Genomic DNA, 21,942 nt, shown 5'->3' on the forward strand with positions numbered 1-21,942 from the left:
ACACAGCATTTTTTTAAACCTTCCGTTTTCAAATGCATGACATTTGTGGCGCATGCTAAGCCTTAACTGATGGAAGATCAGGAAAGTACATATCATTTTCTTTCCTCATTCTTTTGCTTTTGCATCACAACTGACGTGTAACCAACCAGTGTACCAAAATTTTCCTTAAGCCGTAAAATTTTTGTAATTTATATCAATTTGCCAAAAGCCTGCATTTTAGTTTATACTGTAATATTCTACCTACATTTACAGAAAATGTTTAAATTGCAATGGAAACTAAAATGAAATGATCAGTCTTCTATCCAGTAGTAATATAGATTGTTCTGTCTTCAGGATTAAAATGATGCAGATTCTCTGAGGAACACGGTCTTCGCCCCACCCAGGATCCTGGCACCACGTTGACAGTTAGTCATGTGTTTGCTGCCATGAGATAAGAGTGGCCTACGTGAGAGAACTGTGACCTTCGTCCTTCCGTAGTTCCCATTTGAAACTTGAATATCAGAATATGACCACGCAGGTTCTTTTGCCACTCTCGGGACGCAGGATACCCACGCTGTCTCCAGGTGCCTCGTCTTTCCCTCACCACAGAGCGACCTTGCGACTCTCTGAAAAGTTTATCCTTCTCCTTATCCTCAGTGCCTTCATCACCCTTTGCTTTGGGGCATTTTTTTTCCTGCCGGACAATTCCAAACACAAGCGTTTTGACTTGGGTTTGGAGGATGTTTTAATACCGCATATTGAGCCAGGAAAGGAAGGACGGCATACAAGCGGGCATGTCATACATGGGCAAGGAGGATATGATGAGCATCGGCACAGGTGAGAGAACACACACACCCTTGAAATGCAAACAGCATATCATATATTAATAACATGTCAAATAATTTTCTTTTGCATTGCTCACAGTTCTGTTCAGTGGGTGGATTTTTTTATTGTTTGGTAAATAAAATTACCACAAAAAAGAGCTTGAGAAAACTGACTGGTGTAAAGATCAGAAGGCTTACTGACTGTACAACACATGCAGTTTTTAGATATTGTCATTATTGTTGTTATCATATAGTGCGATTGTCTATATGGTAACCAAAAGTTGGAATACACTCAAGGTTGGTGTCACAGACAGGGATTAAGCCTAGTCCTAGACTACACAACATTTTGAATGGAGATTCTCCATTTAAAGCAAAATGTAGTCCTGGACTAGCCTTAATCCCTGTCTGGGAAACCAACCCTCAGTGTTTTTTCCAGAAACTCTTGTCTTCTGTTTAGGTCATCAGACTTTAATAGTTTGTTTATTGTTCCTCTATTTGTACCCATCCATCCTGTTGCTGGCTGTCCTCTTTTACCTTTAACTGTATTTCCAGTGAACCAATTCTTCTCATAATATTCTCAAAAATAAGAGCTCCAGTTTGGCTATCTGGACTTTGAGAGGTTGTTTTAGGTCCTACACCAGACTAAAGGACTGAGGGGGAAGCACCATTTTACTTTAAGTTCTTGTACTTGCCACTTTTCTGGATGTATACACTACATGGCCAAAAGTATGTTGACTTTAAGCATTACATTACAAAAGCATACGTTTTAAGACAGAGTTGGTTTTCTTGTTGCTGCTTTAACAGCCTTTTAGCCTGTGAAAAGCTTTCAACTAGATTTTAAAACTATTGATTCTGGGGGGGTTTGCTTCCATTAAGCCACCAAACCATTAGTGCAGTCGGGCATTTTTTCCCTTTTGGACGCTGCCATATTTTAGAGGTAGATGCAGCAGATCATTCTGGTCCACATACCTAGTCTGGCAGAGTTTTTTTATGCAGAATGCCCTTCTTGACGCAATCCTTTTTTTGTTTTTGGGACTGACACACGGGCATCTGCGTAGACTTTGTGACCTTGTTATATTAGATAATGTTGTTAAGAGCAGCATTGAGAGACTAGAGGTTGCATCCTGGTGCTGAACTAGTACTGCACTGTAATGCTTTATTTTTATTCAGTAAAGTCTAAAGCTGTGTTGACGTGGTGTGTTTATCTGCAGGATTGCTTTATTGTTGTTAGATATGCGTGTACTATTGTCAGTGTGCATCCCTGGTACATGTGCTGACTTGTAATACGTTTTTATGGTTTTTTTGCCATTCTCTGATGTTTGTTCAAGTTGTTGTTGTTGTCTACTTGTTTGGATTATCCTTTGGTAAAAAGTTCCCCATTGGTGGGTTTAAAAAGACTGCACGACACATGTTAGTTTAAATAGTAATGACGCTGATAATGAATGGACCTTGAATGAATGAATTGAATCAGACTCATAGATGCTTGGATACTTGAGAGCTAAAACATTGTATTTAAATATCAGTTTATATGTGTTTTGATTAGGCAATTTGATTCACTTCAGATACATCTTTTACTGGCTTGTGCATAATTATAGAGCTATGCATTGATGAAAAGTTGTTTTTCTTTTTGTAACAGATGATTGAGTGTAGTTTTAATACATGGTCATAAATCATGCTTATGATTATCTATGCTGTTGAAATAATTGATATGGCAACAGTGCTTTATGTAAAGTAATCTTGATATCTGTATTCAGCTTGACAGTATAAATTGCTGAGACCTATTACTTAAAGTCTGATTTGTTACATGGCATCTGCTTACTAAGTGGATACTTTAAGTTGTTCATGTGTTTTGCTTCAATTACCATGATTTTTCATGTCTTTAATAATAATAATAAAATAATAATTTTGAATTTAATGCATGGAAAATACTCAAAATACGGTTAAATATTTGTCTCACAGTTCTGAAACATTTTGCAATAAGCAAGGTGAATTGGTAACATAAACATAGATAAAACACTGCAGAGTCGTGTTCTCTTTGCCAAAGAGGGCGGCACGGTGGCTAAGTATGTAGCACTGTCGCCTCACAGCAAGAAGGTCCTGGGTTTGATCCCCAGGTGGGGCGGTCCGGGTCCTTTCTGTGTGGAGTCTGCATGTTCTCCCCGTGTCTGCGTGGGTTTACTCCGGGTGCTCCGGTTTCCTCCCACAGTCCAAAGACATGCAAGTGAGGTGAATTGTCTATGACTGTGTTCGATATAACCTTGTGAACTGATGAACCTTGTGTAATGAGTAACTACTGTTCCTGTCGTGGATGTAACTGAAGGGTTTAAAACATGAAGTTAAAATCCTAATAAATAAACAAACAAACAAACAAACAAATTGTCCATGACTGTTTGATATAACCTTGTGAAATGATGAATCTTGTGTAACGAGTAAATCACCTTAACACATGATTTATCCGAAGCACACAAACAAGTCCACCTCTGAGCACCTCAAATTAACCCAAAATAAAGGTTTGTGAGTGGCAGAGAGTGGTTGAATTTCATTGAGATGCCTTAAACGGTCGGTTCCTGTTTGAAAGCCCTCCACTGTAGCCAAATTAAAGCAATTCTTCAAAGAAGAGTGGGCCAAAAAACAGCAATGCAAATGTTAATTCAAATGTTTGATTGCAGTTTGTTTGCAGTTGTTACAGCCAAGGGTGGCACAACCAGTTTTTTCACATGGGTAATAATAGGTTTGGAATAAATCTTTATCTTCAAGCTCTTCAATTGTGCAAATAAGCTTGTGCAAAAGCTATTGGCAGAGGTTTAATGGCCTCCATGCTGCAACAGCTTCTTACCAAAAATCTATGGGATAAGAAGGCCACTCCAGGATATTCCAGAACTGATTTCTTAACCAAGCTTTGCTTGACTTGGAAGTGTGCTTGGAATAATTTATCACCTAGGTTCAATCTCACCACAGAAAGCATAACATTCCTTCTCAAAGTGTCTTGAATTTTTTGCGAATCTATGAGGCCAAGATTGCCAATTTCTACAGCGGAAAAACATCACAGCACTGACCCATCTCCATGCTGGGCCATGGGGATAGAATTCTTCTGGTCCTAAGGCTCACCTTTATTGCGTCAGATAAACTGATCAGTGTGGCCTAACGGTTCCAGTTTTGATTTGGCACTCAATAGCTCTCCGGGCCTATCCAAATTCCTTCTATTTTATTCCAGTCAACGCTTCCTGTGCTACTTGGGCAAGAGTGTCACGTGTCTTTGAGACTAGCCATTAAGTTCTTGGTTGTTAAATTAAAGTGAAATTAGTGCAAAATTGTGTCGTTCTTAATAATTTAACTCACTTATAGGTCATGCAGACTAGCAGAAAGTTATTATGACATGTTGTGTGTGCATTTTTAAACCTGTTCTGCTCAGTAATCTAAAAATACCAAAATTTACAGCCACTGACAGGTTGGGCTGAACAGCAGCGTATATTAACAAGCTATAAAGGGTTGTAAATGAGCACTAATGTAAACTTCTGTCTTTGTGCAGTAAGTTTAAGTACAGCCAGAGGATCGTCTAGGTCATGAGTATCCACTTACCATATAGAAGCACTGTGTAGTTTAAATACTGACTGTAGTCCATCTGTTTCTCTGCATGCTTTGTTAGCCCCCTTTCATTCTGTTCTTCAATGGTCAGGACTCTCCCAGGACCACTACAGAGCAGGTATTATTTAGGTGGTGGATCATTCTCAGCACTGCAGTGACACTGACATGGTGCTGGTGTGTTAGTGTGTGTTGTGCTGGTATGAGTGGATAAGACACAGCAGCGCTGCTGGAGTTTTTAAACACTTCACTGTTACTGCTGGACTGAGAATAGTCTTTCAGAAACATAGTATTTGAACCAGGCTGTGACACTGCCACAGATGCCTAGGTCATCTGCATAATAAAATATTGTGATGAACTGTCTAGTGCAGCACTTGATATAAATCAAAAGTTAAATCTCAGTAAGGTCAGTATCTGCAGGATCTATGTTGTGTACAGTACTTAATAATAATAACTATAATAATTGTTATTTATATATGGTCTTTAGAGAGGAGGAAACATCACAATTTATTTTGCACTGAACTAATTACAGGTGTGGCACGGTGATTCGGTGGGTAGCACTGTCGCCTCACAGCAAGAAGGTCCTACACTATATTGCCAAAAGTATTCACTCACCCATCCAAATCATTGAATTCAGGTGTTCCAATCACTTCCATGGCCAAATGTGTATAACACCAAGCACTCAGCTCAGTGCTCAGTGAATTCCAGCGTGGCATCGTGATATGATGCCACCTGTGCAACAAGTCCAGTCGTATTCCACAGTCAACTGTCAGTGGTATTATAGCAAAGTGGAAGCGATTGGAAACGACAACAACTCAGCCACGAAGTGTTAGGCCACGTAAAATGACAGAGCGGGGTCAGCGGATGCTGAGGCGCATAGTGCTCAGAGGTCAGCAACTTTCTGCAGAGTCAATTGCTACAGACCTCCAAACTTCATGTGGCCTTCAGATTAGGTCAAGAACAGTGCGTAGAGAGCTTCATGGAATGGCTTTCCATGGCTGAGCAGCTGCATCCAAGTCTCACATCACCAAATGCAAAGCATCGGATGCCGTGGTGTAAAGCACGCCGCCACTGGACTCTAGAGCAGTGCAGACGTGTTCTCTGGAGTGACGAATCACACTTCTCCGTCTGGAAATCCGATGGACGAGTCTGGGTTTGGCGGTTGCCAGGAGAACGGTACTTGTCTGACTGCATTGTGCCGAGTGTAAAGTTTGGTGGAGGGGGGATTATGGTGTGAGGTTGTTTTTCAGGAGTTGTGCTCTGCCCCTTAGTTCCAGTAAAAGGAACTCTTAATGCTTCAACATACCAAGAGATTTTGGACAATTTCATGCCCCTTCCTGTTCCAACATGACTGCGCACCAGTGCACAAAGCAAGCTCCATAAAGACATGGATGAACCAGTTTGGTGTGGAAGAATTTGACTGGCCTGCACAGAGTCAACCTGATAGAACACCTTTGGGATGAATTAGAGCGGAGACTGCGAGCCAGGCCTTCTCGTCCAACATCAGTGTCTGACCTCACAAATGCGCTTCTCAAAGAATAATCAAAAATTCCCATAAACACACTCCTAAACCTTGTGGAAAGCCTTCCCAGAAGAGTTGAAGCTGTTATAGCTGTCATCATAATAAACCCTATGGATTAAGAATGGGATGTTACTCAAGTTCATATGCGTGTGAAGGCAGACGAGCGAATACTTTTGGCAATATAGAGTATGTTCGATTCCCAGGCATAGCATGTTCTCCCGGGGTGTGCGTGGGTTTTCCAGTCAATCAGCAACTACAAAGCTCTTAATCTGTAATATGTTTGTGTTCGTGTTGAAATAGAGGGTTTAACTTTATCCACTAGTCACCTCTGTGAGCTCTTATGGTTAATCAGTACAATAAGTGTACACACAAGACTTCTTTGTACAAGGCTGATTGAGCAATAACAATCATGTACACGTGTTGCTGCTACAGTGTTTCTGCCCACTAGTACTACAGTGCGTCCGAAAAGTATTCACAGCGCTTCACTCTTTCCACATTGTGTTATGTTACAGCCTTATTCCAAAATGGATTAAATTCATTTTTTCACCTCAAAATTCTACACACACACACACACACACACAATACCCCATAATGACAAAGTGACAAACAGTTTAATAAAACACAAAAATATAACAAGCCTTTGCTACTTTGTTGAAGCACCTTTAGCAGCAATTACAGCCTCAACTCTTTTTGAGTATGATGCTACAAGCTTTGGGCAGTTTCTCCCATTCTTCTTTGCAGAACCTCTCAAGCTCCATCAGGTTGGATGGGGAGCGTTGGTGCACAGCCTCTCAAGAGATGTTGAATCAGGTTAAGGTCTGGGCTCTGGCTGGGCCACTCAAGGACATGCACAGAGTTGTCCCGAAGCCACTCCTTTGTTATCTTGGCTGTGTGCTTAGGGTCGTTGTCATGTTGGAAGATGAACCTTCACCCCAGTCTGAGGTCCAGAGAGCTCTGGAGCAGGTGTTCTTCAAGGATGTCTCTGTACATTGCTGCAGTCATCTTTCCCTCGACCCTGACTAGTCTTCCCGTTCCTGCATCCACACAGCATGATGATGCTGCCACCACCATGCTTCACTGTAGGAATGGTATTGGCTAGGTGATGAGCAGTGCCTGGTTTCCTCCAGACATGGCACTCGGTATTCAGGTCAAAGAGTTCAATCTTTGTTTCATCAGACCAGCGAATTTTGTTTCTCATAGTTAATATTCTAATATTTAAGAAAAAAAGTCCTTTAAGTAAGTAATTTGCTTCCAAAATAAAATCAATGCTGTACTCGTAGTTAAACTGCGAGTCAGTAAGGCTGCACTAGTGAAGTCACTGTGCATGCATAATGAATTTGGTTGCCTGGTCATGTGCTTTTGCTCCTGACTTCGAAAAGACAGGCTCATCCTGGCCCTGAGGTCTGCGTCCAAGCGCAAGCACACTTCTGATCTCACTCAACCCCGGCTGTGTGTCGGTCTGTGTGTCGGTCTGTGTGTCGGTCTGTGTGTCGGTCTGTGTGTCGGTCTGTGTGTCGGTCTGTGTGTCGGTCTGTGTGTCGGTCTGTGCCTGACTATGCCAGACATTGACTCATGTGCCGTAAGACAATAATCCTCTAACACAAGGCCACGACAGCCCAGTGTTATTTATATACAATAATAAACATTATTTGTTTTTTTTATTATAATTATTATAATTATTTTTTCCCATTTTTTCCAATTTACATTGGTCAGGGTCACAACAGTTCTGGTTTTAGAGGGAACTTGGTGCAAAGCTAGTCCACTACTAGTCCAGAATATGATACCTACAACAAATTCCTAATGTTGTAACAGGAGCATATTTACTTCTGTTATATTATCTCTGTTGTGAGCTTGTGTGACTTAATGGTAAGAGCCAGTTTGCTGATAACAACTGATAACAGCTGAAGTTCCAGCGAATCGAATCCCAGGCTGGGTTCACAGATAGAGAACGCACATGTCAGTACATAAACCTATCCTTTGGGGGCAAACATTAGTGCACCCTTATGTCGGTTCCAAGTCCGGATAATTAGGACTGTTGCATCAGGAAGGGCATCCAGCATCTCATTACTTTTTCTTTAGCCAACACTTAATTTGTTTGGGGACCAAAGACACCCATTTATTTAATTTTAAAAGTGGATTCTTGTCTCTCTCCTCTGTTGAGCAAGTGTTTGTTAATGTGTTTAACTGTTAATGGCCATCATTGTCAACGTTTGAGCCACATATTTTAAATAAAAGACATGAAACAATAGGCAGGTCAGTCTAGCACCCACACTCTGTTTATGTCATTGTGACATGCAGTATCTACACAGAGAACAGTAACTGGCTGATGTGATCATGGAAGCCTAAAAATATGGCATGGGGCATTTTCAAGTTGATAAAAGGTCATATTAGTTGCCTAGGTGGCGCAGCGGAATATTCTAACACCCCGGTTTGAATCTCAGCTTTGCTAGCGGTCGGCTGGGCGCCAGCTACTGGGCACAATTGACAGTGCTTGCAGTAGACAAAATTGGCCACTGAGTCTGCTGGGTGGGAAAAGTCCGGACTAAGTGGGTGGGGTCTACAAACGCTGTGCAGGGACCCTGGTTAGCAGCCTGAGGCGCCTGTGCAGAAGTGGAGCAGCCTCATGAAAAAAACGAATAAAAAAGAAGGGGTTGCGGTACTGCGCACGCATCAGAGGGGGTGTGGAGCAGGCAAATCTACCCTCCCTGAACGCAGTGGAGATCCCCAGCAGTGGATGACTAATTGGCTACACTACCGGTAGAAAACGGGTGAAAACTAAATTTAAAAAAAGATAAATGGTTTTATTAAGAAACAGTAAGTTTTGTTAGTAAATTCATGAGCTTTGCAAGGTAGAATAAAAAAATAGACATAAATGATGTGGCACATCAGGAGAAAACAGTCAACTAAGTCTTACAAGGAAGCGTACCGAGCCTCAGAAGTGGTGCCGACTGTTTAAAAGACTGTTTACCGAACTGATACCACGATGCATTTTCCCCCAGAGTGCCCTCTGCTTTAGAGTGATTCAGTGAGAAACAAACAGCTGCACAGCGTACCCTGTAAAAGAGATAGTTGTCGCCCCTGGGGAAGGTAGCAGAGACAGAAGTGAAAAAGGAGAAAGAAGGGAGGAAACCTTTATATGTTCCATATAATGGAAATTCAAGAAGTTGACCTGGATTGTAGGCGGCTCGCTTTAAAATGAGCTTGAAAGATTTTTGGCCCTGGAATAAAAAAATGGACATTTATGTATTTTATACACTGATCAACCATAACATTAAAACTACTGCCTTGTTTCTACACTCACTGTCCATTTTATCAGCTCCACTTACCATTTAGGAGCATTTTGTAGTTCTACAATTACTGACTGTAGTCCATCTGTTTCTCCACATGCTGTTCTTCAATGGTCAGGACTCTCCCAGGACCACTACAGAGCAGGTATTATTTAGGTGGTGAATTATTCTCAGCACTGCAGTGACACTGACATGGTGGTGGTGTGTTAGTGTGTGTTGTGCTGGTATTAGTGGATCAGACACAGCTGCGCTGCTGGAGTTTTTAAACACCTCACTGTCACTGCTGGACTGAGAATAGTCCACCAACCAAAAATACCCAGCCAACAGCGCCCCGCGGGCAACTCAAACAGCAGCAATAGATGAGCGATCGTCCCTGACTTTACATCTACAAGGTGGACCAACTGGGTAGGAGTGTCTAATAGAGTGGACAGTGAATGGACACAGTATTTAAAAACTCCAGCAGCGCTGCTGTGTCTGATCCACACACTAACACACCACCACCACCATGTCAGTGTCACTGCAGTGCTGAGAATGATCCACCACCCAAATAATACCTGCTCTGTAAGGGTCCTGTGGGGGTCCTGATCACTGAAGAACAGGGTGAAAACAGGTCAAAAAAGTATGCAGAGAAACAGATTGGACTACAGTCAGTGCTTCTTTATGTAAGTGGAGCTCAGTGAGTGTAAAAAGAAGGAGGTGGTTTTAATGTTATGGCTGATCAGTGTATATACAGTATATTTTAAACATACATACTTTCAAGTCATGCCTTTGGATTAATCATATATCGTGGTAATAAAGAGTTCCCTTTTTGTAGCCTTAAGAAATGAATAAGTGTAACAGTGTATTGTCCTCCTTTTTACTTTATTTAACCCTATCATTATACACACGTGATCCAAAACTAGTTCTTTGTTTATGGAGATCAGCCTTTCAAACATTTTATTCTGGAGCTAAATGAATCCTATTATGTTGCCAGTGATTACTTTCATTACACTATACCTTTCATTGACTGTAGTTACTAAAACACCCACACAGTTGCTTGGCAGTATGAACGTTTGGCTACATGTAAGACTGTTTGGTAGCATCACATGGTCGTCTACTGGTTCTTTTTTTTTTAACCACAGTTTTTATTAGGTAAATAAACACTTCTGAGCACCTGGTAACAAATCCATTTCTGGCATTCTACTCAGGCAGGAAGCAGCCAGTCTCTGTACACTAGCCATAATAGAAGTGGCACTTACCTACCAACTGTGGTGGAAAACCCCTTAATGAAATACCTCAGAGACTTGATTATGAGTAGAAAAGAGTTTCACACTGACTCGCATAGAAACTTGGGGAATGCGATAACAAGGAAATAGAATAATCACTCGTTTAATACTCCCATCAGTGACCTTGTAGGACAGCGGAAGATTTTTTAGCTAGAACATAGGATCTGGTCTAATCCAGCTAGAACTGGGTTTTGGAGGTCATACAATGTAATTGACACACTTCTTTTCAGATACACCACTTTCTAGTAACATTCTATTGTAGCAGTATTCTTGGAATAGTGGAATTATGACTACTGGCAATCATGCCCTATGTACAGTACACTGATCAGCCATAACATTAAAACCACCTCCTTGTTTCTACACTTACTGTTCATTTTATCAGCTCTACTTACCATATAGTAGCACTTTGTAGTTCTACAATTACTGACTGTAGTCCATCTGTTTCTCTGTATGCTTTTTTTTTTTAGCCTGCTTTCACCCTGTTCTTCCCCACAGGACCACCACAGAGCAGGTATTATTTGGGTTGGGGATGATCTCAGCGCTGCAGTGACACTGACATGGTGGTGGTGTGTTAGTGTGTGTTGTGCTGGTATGAGTGGATCAGACACAGCAGTGCTGCTGGAGTTTTAAAAAACCGTGTCCACTCACTGTCCACTCTTTTTGACACTCCTTTCTAGTTGGTTCACCTTGTAGATGTAAAGTCAGAGACGATCGCTCATCTATTGCTGCTGTTTGAGTTGGTCATCTTCTAGACCTTCATCAGTGGTCACAGGACGCTGCCCACAGGGTGCTGTTGGGTGGATATTTTTGGTTGGTGGACTATTCTCAGTCCAGCAGTGACAGTGAGGTGTTTAAAAACTCCATCAGCGCAGCTGTGTCTGATCCACTCATACCAGCACAACACACACTAACACACCACCACCATGTCAGCGTCACTGCAGTGCTGAGATCATCCACAACCCAAATAATACCTGCTCTGTAGTGGTCCTGTGATGGTCCTGACCATTAAAGAACAGGGTGAAAGCAGGCTAAAAAAAGTATGTAGATAGTTTGGACAGTGAGTGTAGAAACAAGGAGGTGGTTTTAATGTTATGGCTGATCAGTGTATATCTGCGTGTTTTCTCTAACACAAGCGAAGTGAATTTTCAGGCTAGATTTAAGCTACATTAAACAGCAAGTTAAAAGATGATGAGGATACCCATGCTTTTTATAGAAGAAGCAACATTGACATCCAAATTCAGATGGAAATTATAAATATGCTCGGCTCCCCCAGAAAACAGCTCACCAGAAACTAAAATGCATCCAAATGTTCCATGTGTGTTCGATTATTTGAGCTTGTCAAAACAGCTGCTTGTCATACCAATGCATTTCGAACATGCGTTTGTGTCCAACTGTGCTACAATTTATGATACGCTGGAAATATTTAAAGAATACCTGAAATGCTTTAGCAATAATTGATCATTCGATAATCAAGTTTATTCAACCAAGCTGGTATGATGTCTTTCAGTGTTGAGTGGCATAGTAGAATTTGACTGGTACTAACACACATCTGAATGAGTGGCTGAACTAGGAAAATCATTTAACATTATTTTTTGGCATGAAACTGTGCCAGATCAGGGGTTAAGACCAGAACGATCCACTGTGACGACCCTTACATGCGAGCGGCCAGGAAAAAATACAATAAATATAGTTAACATAGTCACACCTAATTGATTTAGTTCAGATTCTTTGTGTTGCTTTGTGATTTTAAGGATTTTGAAGGTTGTACATATCCTTAATGCAGGGGTGTCAAACTCACGGCCCGCGGGCCAGATCCGGCCCGCCACGTCGTTTTACGTGGCCCGCGAGAGCTTAAACGACTGTACGATTGTTGTGATGGTTCGAGTCGTTACAGAGATGTACTTATAATTTAATGGGACTCCTGCGCCTTTAAGTGGCAACCGTTGGCATCGTAGTCATGGCAACTAACTTTGACCTTCGCTGAGAAGCCATGTAACTTTTACGGCAAAAGAACGCGGGTAGTAATGTAAACAATAATAATAAATATAAATAATTATTTTGCAGTATAATACCCAAGCATCGTCTGTAAGTAGTGGCGTTTATATTCTCAGTTAGTAAATGTTTAGTGAGTATATCGCAGCGTTTTAGTTACAAATTTACCGTAATTAAACACAATTGTTACCGTTACTTTAGCAATTAGTATCTTTACACAAAATGCTAACTCCTTAGCGTTATTTTACATTTGGTTAAATCTCATATTGTACCAGATGTAACACTTGACTACAGCTGTGTGCTTGTACTGTATTAAGTTCTTTATTGTTTTTATTGTTTGTATTTTTTACTTCATTCTGGTGCACACAGTGTATCACACAGCTGGCGAGCAAATAAACCGACTGTATTCTGAAGAGAGCTGTCTGTCTGTCTGTCTGTCTAGCTGAGCAAGGGGGATAAACTATTAGTGAGGGCAGAACAATTGTCTTAAAATACACTGTAAAATCCTACATTAACTGCATCTCTCAAAATGCATGCTGATTTTGTGACCTGCAAAGTGACACAACCCGCCAGTAGATGATGTTAAGAAATATTTACACATGATCCTAAAATGTAGAAGAAGATAAGTAAGAAAATTAAGCAGAAGGAGGAAATGTAATGAAAATGAAAACAAGTTTGTGCTTCAGGAAGAGAAAACGGTGCGTCTGTCGTGTTATGAGGCTGTGTCTGTGGTAAAGGAGGACAATGTAAATGCAGAATTTAGCCTCCAAGAAAAACAACAGACTGCAATCACAGCAGGATACATTAAAATCGGCCCTTTGAGGGCCACAATAATGCTGATGTGGCCCTCTGTGAAAATAAGTTTGACACCCCTGCCTTAATGTATTGATCACTTATAGTCACTACTGGACTTTTATTAGCATCTGTTTATTGGATTGTTATATTGTATCGTACATACTTTATTCGCTTGAGCATGTCCTACTTTGTAATAACCATTAATCGTTATCTCATCCCTCATTTAGCGGAACAACGTCTTGCCCCCTCTATTGAAAAAATCACTTCTCTTGTTCATTCTTTTCTCACATTAAGAGGCCGACAAAAAAGCCTTGCGTGTAAGTGCAGTCATGTGGTCGAGTAATGGAACTGGTCAAGGTCTGTGTCTCCTGAGGCGAGCAGGAAAAATGTTCCCTTGCTTTGAAATACCCTGCTGCACTCTGCACACTAAATTTAGTCATGTTAAACATCTAATACTTTGATCTTTTTTTAACCCAATTTTGCTTTTAATTAGTCATCGCCACTTCCTACAAACTGGAGAGCGTTCCCCTATTTCATGACGGCTACCAGTTACGATAGAGGAGGGCAAACGTGGGACATGTGCAGTAGGGTTGGGCGGTATGACGGTATTACGGTATACCGCCGTATTTAAAAATGTTGACGATATTTAAAAAATGTGAAGCGCCAAATTTCTGCTTAAGGTCCACCTTGAAAACGGAGACTTTAAGACCTGCGCGCATCCACAATAAGGGAGGGGCGGGAGTTGTAGGTGGTTGGAGCTCATTGATTGGTTGTGGGGGAGCTCACTGTTTGAGGCCATAACACAAAAGCTAGGGAGCTCTCTACATGGGGTGTGTTCAAACGCCTTGCTGTCTTACTGCTTACTAAGGCAGCTGCCTCAGTAGAGAGGATTCTAATAAGTCAATGACCTATTATAAGGCAGGTTATTCGAACGTGCTACTTAGACAGCGATTCCATCGGGTTTTGCTTGCTACGCTAACAGTTAGTATCTTGCCATTCAAAACCATGGGATGGGGTGGCACAACGCGCTGGCATGTCAATATAATATCTCTGTGTACCGAATACAGTTACATTCACTGACAAGCCCGAACTTGCAAAAAAAAAAAAAAACACACTTGTGCAAGTTTATACAATGTAATATTATCTCTCTGTGTGTGTGTGTGTGTGTGTGTGTCGCGCTCACTCTTCGTGATACTCGGATTTCGGATTGAATTCCGACAATAAACAGCTTTTACTATGACTGATTAATTCCCCGTACTGATGTGAAGAATGGGTGTATCACAGCCAATAAGAACGACGTAAAAATGAAAAGAACATATAAAACATATGTACAGGGTGGGCCATTTATATGGATACACCTAAATAAAATGGGAATGGTTGGTGATATTAACTTCCTGTTTGTGGCACATTAGTATATGGGAGGGGGAAAACTTTTCAAGATGGGTGGTGACCATGGCGGCCATTTTGAAGTCGGCCATTTTGGATCCAACTTTAGTTTTTTCAATGGGAAGAGGGTCATGTGACACATCAAACTTATTGAGAATTTCACAAGAAAAACAATGGTGTGCTTGGTTTTAACGTAACTTTATTCTTGCATGAGTTATTTACAAGTTTCTGACCACTTATAAAATGTGTTCAAAGTGCTGCCCATTGTGTTGGATTGTCAATGCAACCCTCTTCTCCCACTCTTCACACACTGATAGCAACACCACAGAAGAAATGCTAGCAGAGGCTTCCAGTATCCGTAGTTTCAGGTGCTGCACATCTCGTATCTTCACAGCATAGACAATTGCCTTCAGATGACCCCAAAGATAAAAGTCTAAGGGGGTCAGATCGGGAGACCTTGGGGGCCATTCAACTGGCCCACGACAACCAATCCACTTTCCAGGAAACTGTTTATCTAGGAATGCTCGGACCTGACACCCATAATGTGGTGGTGCACCATCTTGCTGGGAAAACTCAGGGAACGTGCCAGCTTCAGTGCATAAAGAGGGAAACACATCATCATGTAGCAATTTCAAATATCCAGTGGCCTTGAGGTTTCCATTGATGAAGAATGGCCCCACTATCTTTGTACCCCATATACCACACCATACCATCAATTTTTGTGTTCCAACAGTCTTGGAGGGATCTATCCAATGTGGGTTAGTGTCAGACCAATAGCGGTGGTTTTGTTTGTTAACTTCACAATTCACATAAAAGTTTGCCTCATCACTGAACAAAATGTTCTGTGTAAACTGAGGGTCCTGTTCCAATTTTTGTTTTGCCCATTCTGCAAATTCAGTGCGCCGATCTGGGTCATCCTCGTTGAGATGCTGCAGCAGCTGGAGTTTGTAAGGGTGCCATTTGTGAGTAGCTAATATCCGCCGAAGGGATGTTCGACTGATGCCACTCTCCAGTGACATGCGGCGAGTGCTACGCTCTGGGCTCTTGCTGAATGAAGCTAGGACAGCCACTGATGTTTCTTCATTAGTGACAGTTTTCATGCGTCCACATTTTGGCAAATCCAACACTGAACCAGTTTCACGAAACTTGGCAAGCAGTTTGCTAACTGTAGCATGGGAGATGGGTGGTCTCGTAGCGTGTCTTGCATTGAAATCTGCTGCAATGACCCGGGTACTGCGTTCACCAGACATCAACACAATTTCTATCCGCTCCTCACGTGTTAACCTCTGTGACATGTCAATGGCTGTAAACAAAGAGAAGCTTGTGAATAACTCATGAAAGAATAAAGTTAGTTTTTTTTTTTTTTTTTTTTTTTTTTTTTTTTTTTTTTTTCCTTCCCTCCCCTTTTAGCGCATCCAATTGTTCAATTAGCATCGTGCTTCCTCTCTGTCTATGCCGAACCCTGCCCTGATGGAGGGAAATTCTCAATAAGTTTGATGTGTCACATGACCCTCTTCCCATTGAAAAAACTAAAGTTGGATCCACTTCAAAATGGCCGCCATGGTCACCACCCATCTTGAAAAGTTTTTCCCCTCCCATATACTAATGTGCCACAAACAGGAAGTTAATATCACCAACCATTCCAGGGCTCTAGAGTGCGACCAATTTGGATTGCCAATCAGAATGCAGCACCAGGTTTATACATGTGCGTTTCGACGTTCAGTTGGTTTAGTTTTGTATATGAGACTCGCCGGACAGTCCCAGCATTAAAGTTCGGTTTCTGGAGCTAGACAGTGAAGTCTACCTTGTCGTGTGCTTTTATTCCCACACCTCCATCACCACACAGCAAGAGACCTGTAACATCCCGGACAGTGGTGAGCCGACCCTCTAGTAGCAATAGGCTAATGCTAGCGGTAAAGTGCGGCGATAGCGAAAGTAAAAACACCACAATATTTTCGTTAAGTAAAATATAAAAATAACTAAAAGACAGTGAAATATTAGAATAAGTGTACCGCAGTAAGTGCACCGCAAGTGATTTTGGGAATCTGTGTAAAAGATCCAGTAAAGCCGATAATATAATGCACTGCATTTAAGATTACACTCTAACACTCTAGAGCCCCATACACACACACACACAAATATATATATACATATAATTTTAAATATACACACACATATAAATAGATAGACACACATACATACACACATTTACTCTATTATTATTGTTATAATTTTTATAATAGTGTACTATAATTAGACTATAATACTATAATTAACTGTAAAGAGCATGGGAAGACCATGGCCGGCAATAGTGTATTTGAGACTGGTTCTAATACATTTCGAATTGAAAGGCTGAAAAGCACAATGCATCTATAAAACACATTACGTGCCCCAATAAATGCACTGCCCAAGTGTCCCCTTGCCCAAGTGTCCCCTCTCCCCACTGCCTTTCAGCGGCAGGCAGCAGCAAACAGATCATCATATTGTTAGTTAATCATTTACAAGTCAATATTGCCTATATGGACAGCGAAAAAAAAAAGTGAACCTGTAAAACTGTGGTGTTAAATGCGATGCGGTCGAAAATTAGGGTGCACCTAACTTTTGTGCTGGTGCACCTAAGAAAAAAAGTTAGGCGCACCAGTGCAACAAGTTAGTCTAGAGCCCTGCATTCCCATTTTATTTAGGTGTATCCATATAAATGGCCCACCCTGTATAACGGAGATGCGACTCGGTTCATTTGAAAGAGCCGTTCAATAGAATCGGATCGCTTGCGAACGACCCATTACTAACAGAGAGACGTCCCCTCTCGCGGTAATACCACGGTATTTTATGAAGACGGTATGACGGTATGAAAATCGGCAATATCGCCCAACCCTAATGTGCAGCATCTTTGGACGTGCTGAACTGTTTAGAGGAGCTGTCTATTTTAAATAGGAATTATTTAAATGATGCCTGTTGACTCAGTAATATTCTGCTGACTCAACCGCAGAGTTTCAAACCTCCACTGGCATTACCATCAGCACTAAAAGCTTTAAGGCATGGAGCAGCACTTGCATCACCGAGCACGATGCCAGGTGTCGGATGCAGTGGTGTGAAGCACAATGCCACTTGACCAATGATAGACGAATCTGAGTTTGTGTGAATGCCAGAACAACGTTTATCTGACTTCACTTGATGGAGGTTGAATATATCACCTATATAGGGGTTGGCCATGACCCTTTAGATTTAGTAAAGGGAAATCTTCAGCATACAAAAACAATCGTATGCTTCGAACTTTGTGGGAACGGTTTGGGGATGGCCCATTTTCTCAACGCACAAAGCAAGGTCCATAAAGGCATGGTTGGATGAGTTTGATGTGGATGAACTTGACTGTCCCGAACAGAGCCCTGACCTCAACCCTATTATTTATTTATTTATTTTACACTTTGGTTACATTTATGACAGGACAGGTTGTTACTGGATACACAAGATTCATCAATTCATCAAGTCTTTAATGTTGAACCCAGTCATGGACAACATGCATGTTTTTGGACTGTGGGAGGAAACCAGAGCTCTTGGAGGAAACCCACACAGACACGGGAAGAACATACAAACTCCACACAGAAAGGACCCAGACACCTCTATCTGGGAATCAAACCCAGGACTGTCTTTGCTGTGAGGAGACAGTCCTACCCACGGTGTTGGGATTAACTAGAATGGAGATTGCAAGCCAGACCCTCTCATTTAACGTCAGTGTCTGACCTTACAAATGCTCTTCTGGATGAATGTGCACAAGACACTATTGCATAAAGACACTATTGTATTCCACAAAGACAATATTATAGAAAGTCTTTCCAGAGGAGAGAAAGCTGTTATAGCTGCCAAGAGGGGAGCAACTCCAGACTAATGCATATGGATTTAGAATGAGATGTCATAAAAGCTCTTGTAGGTGTAATGTAAAGGTGTCCAAATACTTTTGTCCATAAAGAGTATGTTTGAGAGGATGGGTCTGTCCGAAAACCTAGTGAGCTCTCTACATAGACAGCAATTTACGCCATCCTATGCATGCCTACTGAGGTGCCTTATTTCTTTTTTTTTTTAAATATAGTTTGTTTATGCATTTCCTCCCCTTTTTCTCCCGACTTTTTAGCGCGTCCAATTGCCTGATTGCATCACGCTTCCTCTCCACTAATGCCGACCCCCGCTCTGATTTGAGGAGAGCAAAGCTAACCCACACCCTCTTTGACACGTATGCATTGGAAAGAGACACACCCTGATCAACGCACTCTTTCCCCGCCTCTGTGCAGCCAGCAGAGGTCGTAGTTGCATTAGTTACGAGGAGTCCCTATCCTGCTTAATACCCCACCCCTATATGAACAACAGGCCAATCGTTGTTCATGTGACCGCTCAGCTAAGCCGGATGGCAGAGCTGAGATTCGATGCGATGTATTCGAGATCCCAGCTCTGGTGTGCTAGCGTGTGTTTTTACAGCTGCGCCACCTGAGCAGCCGAGGTGCCTTATTTCTAAGCGATAATTTGACATAATAATGAGAGAGTTCTTTTCAAATGTAAATAAATGATCATTGATTTTTTTAATTTGTATAAAGGTGTAACAGTGTCATTTATTTGCAAATTCGAGCTTGTCAGTGACAATTTAACCGTCTTCAGTACACAGGGAGATGTTAGCTGGCATTCTCGCGGGTTGTGCCGCCTCAGCCCATTGGTTTGAGTGGCCTGAGGCTAACTATGTTAGCTTAGTAAGCAAAACTGTGGTGATGTAATAGCTATGTAAGTTGTCTGTCTGAATGCGCCCTATAAGTTCGATGTCTTTTTAGAATCCTCTACTTAGGCAGCTTCCTAGGTAGGCAGCAGGGCAGCTCACTAGGTTTTCGAACAGACCCGATATTTGTGTGTGTGATACAATGGTTTAACAGAATGAGGGGAGAGATTGAAATGCGTTCCCCCATCTGTGCGTATCAAACAGCTGCAAATTGGAATCAGTCTCGCTACAATCCGGTCCAATCAGTCCAATCATTGTGACACATGTCGACATGCCTCTAATTATGTGTTTGACAGGAGCCCTGCATGCTCCAGCTGCATTGCATAAGGCGTTCAGGAAAAGCTAGCAAAAATGATCAGAGAAATGCAAACAAAGGTTTCAAATGAAACCAGCTCTGGTGCTAAACCCGTCATGCCACTCATGGGGTTACTGGAGTGTCCACATCCATCTCATTTTACAATTTGCTATAAAAACAATCTCAGCCATTCATTATTGCTTTTCCCTTTGAGCCTTAATTTAAAATATAAACCAAAAGAAGTACAATGATTGATATAAGTGGAATATAAATATTTATATGTATAATATGTTTCTTTTTTATATGCCACAATTATTGACACTCCAGGAATTTAAAGGGTGGTTGTAGCCTAGCAGTTAAGGTACTGGGCTAGTAATCCAAAGGTTCAAGCCCCACCACTGCCGGGTTGTCACTGTTGGGCCCTTGAGCAAGGCCCTTAACCCTCAATTGCTTAGATAATATACTGTCACAGTAATGTAAGTCGCTTTGGATAAAAGCGTCTGCTAAATGCCGAAAATGTAATTGTAAATGTAAAGGATTTGAAGGGGTGGCTTAGTGAGTACCACTGTTGCCTTGCAAGAATGTACTGGGTTTGATTCCCAAGTGGAACAGTCCGGGTCTTTTCTGTGTAGAGTTTGCATGTTCTCCCCGTGTCTGCATGGGTTTCCCCCAGGAGCTCTGGTTTCCTCCCACAGTCCAAAGACATGCAAGTGAGGTGAATTGGAGATGCAAAATTGTCCATGAATGTGTTTAACATTAAGACATCCTTCCCCGTGATGAAATCATAGCAGTAACGCAGTCTCGAGTGGCTTATTGCTTTTATAAAACGGCGGTCCACATAAAATATAATAAAATACAACAATGTTCAATTTATAAATGTTTTTATTTACAAAAACACTTACAAAAAGCATTCTTCCGCGAAATCAGGTAGTCCGTTAACAGTGTTGCTAGGCAACATGAGGGCGAACATAACATTCACAATAAACATTCCTCCACAAACACTGTTACACTATTTTTTGGACTAATGATTAGGATTACTGTTTATATTAATCTGGACATTTCCATGTATAGTACATGACTTAAAATAGTGTTCAACCAAGTTTGTGCTTTTTCTTTTCAGTGGAGTATTAATATGGAATGATGACGAAGGTGGTCATAGGTGTGCGTATATCAGGAATTTTACAACGGCTTCGAACGCGGCTCGGCCAATCAGATTTTAGGACCGGAACTATCCGTTTTATAAGCAGTAATTACCTGTGCTGTCATGAATGTAACATTACAACATGTCATTACAATCCTAATAAATGACTAAATAAAGGATTGGAAGAGGTTCTGTATGGGGGAATGGTCTCTTTAAGCGTTATAAGAGATGACTAAGATCTCTCTAAGTCAAGACTGTACAAAACAATTGGAGGAAAGGGTGTTAATACCTGTATAACAATTCAGTGGTTGTTCAGTGGGTAGGATACTGGACTAGTGATCAGAATGTTGCTGTTAACCATAAGTTACCTAGAAAAAAGCTTCTGCTAAATGCCATAAATGTATAAACCACATTTCTGGAAAAGTTTAAATATTGTGTAAACTGCAGTAAAAACAAGAATTGTATATTTTTTTAATTCTCTCAAACCTTTATTTAATTGACAGAAGTTCTGAGAAAACATTCCTGATGTTTTCATTGACCTATATGGTTGTATTTGCTAAAATTAAACAACTAGAAGAATTTAAATTTAATATAATATGATCACGCCCTGGTGGTGCAGTGGGAAGATATGATAGCCCACTACCACCAAGATCTGGGGATCTGAGGTTCAGGTATCTGCACAGGCATGATTGGCTAATGTCAGAGGATGGGCGGTGGCTGAAACAGCCTAGCCATTGAGAGCTGCATTTGTCAGTGCACTCTCTGTGCCGGTTCTGAGCCCCGATAATCATAGCGAGTTTAAATGTGCAGCAGTTATACGGATAGGTTAATGCATTGAAACGCTCCACTATGGTATAAGTGGGCCAGTCTGTATCAAAAACATATTGCTTGTTTAGGCTACTAGTAGTGGTGTAATAGTATGGGAAATAATCAGGTTAGGCACATGGTTTCATGCCAAATTCCAACACAGATCTCTTGTAATTGTTAAAAACAGTGTGATGGCATTTAGAGACAAATGCACTACATTCTTAAGGCACTACATTTTTTTGTTGTATATACTTGTGGGATTATGATTTATTTTGATTGTTCTTTGGGGTGAGCTGCCTTGTTTGTTT

General features: G+C 41.3%; 1 protein-coding gene across 1 annotated transcript in view; it reads left to right on the forward strand.

The window, feature by feature from the left end:
• Positions 1–21,942, forward strand: part of man1a2 (mannosidase, alpha, class 1A, member 2) — a 116,521-nt gene that overhangs the window by 3,511 nt on the left and 91,068 nt on the right. Inside the window, exon 2 of the mRNA XM_063005464.1 lies at positions 334–816. Within this exon, the coding sequence (XP_062861534.1) occupies positions 506–816 (311 nt within the window). The 5' untranslated portion in view covers positions 334–505. The remainder of the gene's footprint in view (positions 1–333; positions 817–21,942) is intronic.

Source organism: Trichomycterus rosablanca, chromosome 12 (assembly GCF_030014385.1).
Source record: "Trichomycterus rosablanca isolate fTriRos1 chromosome 12, fTriRos1.hap1, whole genome shotgun sequence".
In the NCBI taxonomy this organism is placed as follows: domain Eukaryota; kingdom Metazoa; phylum Chordata; class Actinopteri; order Siluriformes; family Trichomycteridae; genus Trichomycterus; species Trichomycterus rosablanca.